The sequence below is a fragment of the Oryctolagus cuniculus genome, chromosome 12 (genome assembly GCF_964237555.1).
Source record: "Oryctolagus cuniculus chromosome 12, mOryCun1.1, whole genome shotgun sequence".
Taxonomy (NCBI): domain Eukaryota; kingdom Metazoa; phylum Chordata; class Mammalia; order Lagomorpha; family Leporidae; genus Oryctolagus; species Oryctolagus cuniculus.
In genome coordinates, this window is record NC_091443.1 from 59,803,117 (window position 1) to 59,809,116 (window position 6,000).

A 6,000-nucleotide genomic window follows, 5' to 3' on the forward strand; every position below is an offset into this window, starting at 1 on the left:
CTCCGTTTCTCACCTGTTCAGAAGGAAATGCTACTGTTTTGGATGACTTGGCTTTTCAAACTGCCGACCAAAAATTTCCCTATTGTTAGTTCAATTAACCAAGGAATTGATCACATGAAGTTATTTGTGGTCAACCTCTTCATAAATGGTTAGGCTCACAAGTGTCTGATCTTCTGGGTGCTGGGCTGCTGGAGGAAGCCAGGAACAGCCCTGAAGTGAGTGTCTGCAACAAGGCATATCTTATTCTGCCGTTAAACTTCCAAATTTGTCACCATCTTAAACTCCTATTGTTCTTGTCACTCAAAGACCTCTCTACCGTGTCTATTTAAAAGTGGGAGTTGTACTTCCTTGCTTTTAGTTAAACGCTTACTTATTTTGATGCAGTTGAAAGAGAAATAGACAGGGAGAGAGAGATCTTCCATATGCTGGTTCACTTCTCAAATGCCTGTAGCAGCCAGGGTTGCACCGAGTCAAACCCAGGAACCCAGAATTCCATCCAGCTCTCCCACATGGGTGACAGGGGCCCTGCTGCCTCTCAGGATGCATTATCAGGATACCAGAGTGGACGCAGATGAGCTGGGACTCCAGATGGCACTCTGCTGTGGGAGTGCAAGTGCCCCAAGAAGCGGCTTAACTTGTACCACAATCTTTGCCCCTACTCACCTTTAATAGGCACACAGTCAATCACATTTGTGTTACTTGACAGAGGTAATATTACCTAACTTAACGTAATTCCAGGTGGAGCATAAAGACTTTGGTAGGTAGTGGAGCCTTATTATGAATCCTACTAAAAATGTTCCTGGATCTCTGTTACTGCATTTAGGAAATCCTGGTTGTGAGCCGCTACATGAAATGTTCAGGTTCACAGTCTTGCAAAATCTTCTTGATATGGACGTTTCATCTATTGCCTCACAAGTGGAACAAGTCCATTTGCTGGAGCATTGAGGTGTTCCCAGCCTGACTTCTCTGCCTAGAAAATGCCATTTCCGTAAAAAGCTGTCAAGCTTCGTGTCCTTTAGCTTATGATTTAGCTGTTCAGGGAAAGTGCAGGCTTCTCTTGCTCTCTGCTGCCGATATGTGTTTTTTGTTTTATTAAATCTTTAAAATACTGGGCTTGTTTTTTATGACCCCATATATTCTTTTGTTCTTCTCTGTGACTCGTTAGATCACATTTTCTTTCTCCCTTTATAAAAACATTAGTGCCTTTCTAAAGAACATCCTGGTCTCCAGAGGCTGTGTAATAAAATGGAGGAATGTGTTGCACGTAACGTTAGGTCTGTCGATTGACTCTGGGGCCACCTCGCTGATGGGAAGGTTTGAGACTTCTTGGACATGGTCCACAGAATTGCTAGATCTTCTTGCTCTTTCCAGGCTCGTTCTAACTATTCTGAGATTACATGGTGCTCATCAGAGCTCCTTGCAAAATCAGAGTGCCAAATGGTGTATGTTCTGATTACGGACAACTGACTGTTCATGATGAAAAGTTAGCAGGAAAACCTGGGTTAAATGGCAGCAAGTTCAGGTCTAAGCATAGCTTTGTCTTATGTTCAGACTGTTGGGGCTCACGTGCCCTGTGTGCAGGGACCCTAGCTGTTCTGACAAAAGGAGACTTCCTTGGAGATTGTAAGGAGGAAGAGGGCATCTGCAGCCAACCCTGAATTCGGGTAGAACTCCCTGGGCCAGGTGCTCACAGGTTTCCCATCATGCCCAGCTTTCACATCTCACAGTTTCACCCTCTCGTCATTCTCCCAGCATTCAGAAAGTTTCAGTAAACTGTGCCTATAACTTGGTTACCCTACTGATGTGAATCCCCAAATAAACCAGTCCGTGACATCTCATTGAACTTGTTCCTGTGCATACGGTATCTCGCAGCCCATCCTGTACTGTTAGTTTTGGCAAGTACACTACAGCATATAATAAATCACGGGAGGAAAAAGCTTTTTGGCCTAGCGTGGTTCGGCCTGCTGTAATGTTAGAATACAGAGAGCTGTTCTGTTTTTAGACATCCTTTTACTAACCCAACATTCATAATTTATGATTTCACTGTAAAATTCCTGCAACACTACACCAAAAGTAGTGCTGCCCTTTAATTAAGTGCTCTCGGTAGGAAAAACGTGAAACTGATGTGCAAAACATCTCCGTGTGCACGGTGATTGATAGTGATTACATCTTTACGAACTCGGCCCGAAGGTCTGCACTTCCTGATGGGTAAAGCAGTCTGTAGGGCGACTTCCTGAGTCTGCCTGGCGGGGATCAGCCACTGTGAACAGAAGGGGAGAAAATTCAGAGGCACAACTTAGAAATATCGAGGTCTGCAGCCCGCATCTGTCTCTCCTTTGTCACATGTCTACCTCGTGCCTTTATTCCTAGTCTCCATAAGAACCTTCCACCAAGTGTCGGGCAGCATCCACCTCGGAGGTTTTAAAGTGGGGGTGATGAGTTGGGGAGAAGCTCTCTTTGATGGATCTCTGTGTCATACAGGTTTTTTTTTAACTGAATGGCAGGAGGTACTGCTGGCCCTACTGATGCATGACTAGAACATTATGGTCAGAGGAGGACCTTAAGCTGGTCTATTAAATCATTTTCAAACATTTGGTTTTTTTTTTTTCTTAGCTAAAAGTGTGTCTGATTGTGTTCTGAAGTAGTGCCTATAGGTGTCTAGGAGGTTAAATTCTCAAGCCAGGTGCTGCCTGGCTTGTCCCTGTTTCAACTTTGCTATTATCACTGACGCATCGGTGACATGGACAGTTTCCAGATCTGAAGTGCTTCAGGTTCCTTGAAAGCAGAAGTGACACATGCATGCAAGGTGGTGCTGCTTGTATCAGAGCAGCTCTGGCATACAGGTTCAGCAGTTCTCAGTCACAATGGTGGCAACAAAAAAGAGAACTGTGTACAATCCAGCCATCCAACCCTCTACCCATGCCTTCAGAATGACTCTTGTGTAGCTGTGTTGCCCTCACGTGTGAATGTTGTTTTCTGGGTTATTTTTTGCAGATTTGGGCCAGGCTTGGTCATCTATTGGTACGGCTTTATCCAGGAGTTGGACTGCAACCGGGAGAGGGGCATCCTGCTCAAAGCCTGTTTCCCGACCGACATCGTCACCTTGTGCCACAGCACTGCTTGACCCTGGAGATCCTAGAGGAGCAGCTGAGAGGAGGAGGTGACTCCGGAAGCAGTTTCACTTTCCTGCAGTGTAAACTCCTGGCAACATCTGCCCTGAACTGCAGCTGAACTTTCGCTGCCCGTGGTCACACCACTACCTCTTTAGACAAACATATCAAGAGTTTCTGTTTTCCTTCATCCCTTGCTGATGTGAACAGCCAAGAACTACAGACACAACCCACTCATTATCAGCATTTCTGTCTCTGTGAAACAGTTAGTTTATAGATAGTCATAATCTTTCTTCCTTCCGGATGGTTTCTCCTTGTATACGGAACAAAAGGAAACATGTGGAGACTGAAAGGTGTGTAATTTCTCAGTTCTCCTCCCAGTTACCAAATCACCATTTTTTTTTTTCTTCTAAGCCTCCATTCATTCTTTTTGTCTGCCTCCCCCTTCCTCATGTGCACTTCAGATACTCAGTGTTGCATTACCGTCAGGGACTAATCTAGCACAACCCTAGGGAAGCTGAAGACGTGAAGCCCGAAAGTAAATGTTTGCTCTCAGCTGCCGGGCTCTGGCAGAGCGGAGAGGGTGGCCCATGCCGCAAGCTCCTTTTGTCCTGTCTTCATGGTTTCCTGACCTCGGTGCCCTTAAGCCTAGCTGCATACAATATACTGGATGAGAATTTCCTTTTTTAATAATGCTTATTGACCACCAAACAACTTACATTTATCTCATTTAACAGTATTAATTACGTTGTGTCTGGAAGCCACACTTGAGGTTGGAGGCTGAGTGGAGAGGACTGAAGTGCAAAGCCAGCATTAAGGAGAGTCCATTTGTAAAATGACAGGGCTAGTTGTCAGTATGTAGTTTGGCCAATATTTTTATGAGTAAAGTTTTTTTAAAACACACATTCTGGAGTAGATGTTTGGCCTACGTTAAGATGTTACTTGGGACACTTGCATCCCATGTCGGCGTGCGTGGGTGCATGTGCCAGCTGTGCTGCTGATTCCAGCTTCCTATTAATGCTCAGCCATTGGATGCAATTGGGTAGTGAACCAGTGGGTTGGAGAGATCTTCTCTCCCCTCCCCCATTCTTTCTCTTTCAAATAAATAATAAAAATGGCCAATGAAATATTTAAGCAAACGAAGTACATTCTGTACAATGCTTGTACCTGCATTTTATACCACATAATTATAATCTTTAAATAATTTAAGCATTAGAAATATTCAGCTTTGAATAACCCAAGTGTATAAGATAAATCTTTAAAAAAAAAAAAAAAGTTGCTCTAGTTTTATTTATTCAAAAGACAGAATTACAGAGAGGAAGAAAGAGGGAGATCTTCCATCCATTGGTTTACTCCCGAAATGGCTGCAACAGCCCAGAGCTGGGCTGATCTGAAGCCAGGAGCCAGGAGCTTCTTCTGGGTCTCCTATTCGGATACAAGAGCCCAAGGAATTGGGCCATCTTCCACTGTTCTCCCAGGCCATACCTGAGAACTGGACCAGAAGTGGAGCAGCCGGGACTCAAAGCGGTGCCCATCTGGGCTGCTAGCACTGCAGCATTGGCTTTATCCACTTTGCCACAGTGCCAGCCCCAAGAGCAACATTTAAATAAGCAAAATAAAAGACATTTTATTTGTCTTTGTCCCCTTTAATTTATTCACTTTCATATACTATACATCTGACTTCAGTGTAAAGCAAAAGCATCAATAAACTAAACCTATCTTTGGAGAACTTAAAAATCTGCAACAAAAAGTATATTTAGTAAAATATTTGCCACCAAGCTGGAAAGACAACTTTCATAATGTTGAATAGATAATTTTTCAAATATTAATAACATAACTGTAAGTCATATTGCTTGATTGTTTTAAAGACCAAATCTATCATTTATACTGTTCATTTTGCACATAAGATGGGCTGCAAAACTCTGCATGTTGCTTTTCCCTGAACACAGACTTGTCAGATTTTTTACTCTATAGTTAGCTGCATTAAATCAAGAGAGGAAGAGGATGAAATGAGAGGTATAAGACATCTTGGTTTCAGTATAAAATTCATCATGCGAATTTTACATGTGAAACAATATTGCCTACATACTTTAAGCAAAAATATTAAGAAGGTTTCTTGCTCCAAATAGCTTTTTTTCTTTAGGAATAAAGTACATTTATCTGTACAGATGTTGAAAATCTTATTAAATCCTTGTCAAGGATTTGTTTTACATTAAACAAACTTATGTATAGCAATAAACTTAAATTTTTAAAAGTGCTTGCACTTTGCGTTTCTTCTTCCTGGTTCCCTGACGTGATGCGTAGCAGGAAAGCATTGATGATCCCCCGTGAAGGCACCCCTGCCTCTTTATGCGTGAGGTTTTAAGTTTGGGCCTTAAAAGTGAAAAAGAAGCCATTACACAACACAATAAGGTTACAAATCATGTAAGGGTAAACTTCTTTCCAATACAAAAACTAATGTGATTATACTAGCTACGACTGTAAGTGGATGCAGTGTAGGAGAGAAAGGGAGGAAGATTCCCAGAAACTTCAAGCCTCAGTGTTCGAAGTCTAGGTGTTTGCTCGGTGCTGCTGGTGATTGTTAGACCATGGAAACACCAGCTCCAAAAAGAACAGGGTGACAACTCCTTTTGGCTGTTGTCATGAGAACACGTAGGTTAAAACCAACCCTTGTTTTAGGGGGCACTCTGCACACTGTGCTAATGATTTATGCCAGTCTAGAGAGCAGGTGTGGGTACAAAACGTAAAATGAAATGATGTTCTCTCTGTCACATAGTGACTTGCCAGGCAGCTGCTCTCAAACACCTAAAGACCCATTGGAAGTAGGGAGAAGGAACCAGCTCGGAAAAGCTGACCCAGTACTGAAACTTAAGGTGACTTCAAAGGATCC

The 6,000-nt window shown here is 42.9% G+C and overlaps 1 protein-coding gene across 6 annotated transcripts in view; it reads left to right on the top strand.

Moving 5' to 3' along the window:
- Window positions 1-5,367, top strand: part of CDIN1 (CDAN1 interacting nuclease 1) — a 241,380-nt gene extending 236,013 nt beyond the window's left edge. For all 6 annotated transcript variants that reach the window (XM_051822094.2, XM_070053348.1, XM_070053346.1 and 3 more), the window contains one exon: window positions 2,995-5,367. In XM_051822094.2, coding sequence (XP_051678054.1) covers window positions 2,995-3,124 — 130 coding nt within the window. In that variant the 3' untranslated portion in view covers window positions 3,125-5,367. The remainder of the gene's footprint in view (window positions 1-2,994) is intronic.
- The last annotated feature ends 633 nt before the right edge of the window (window positions 5,368-6,000 follow it).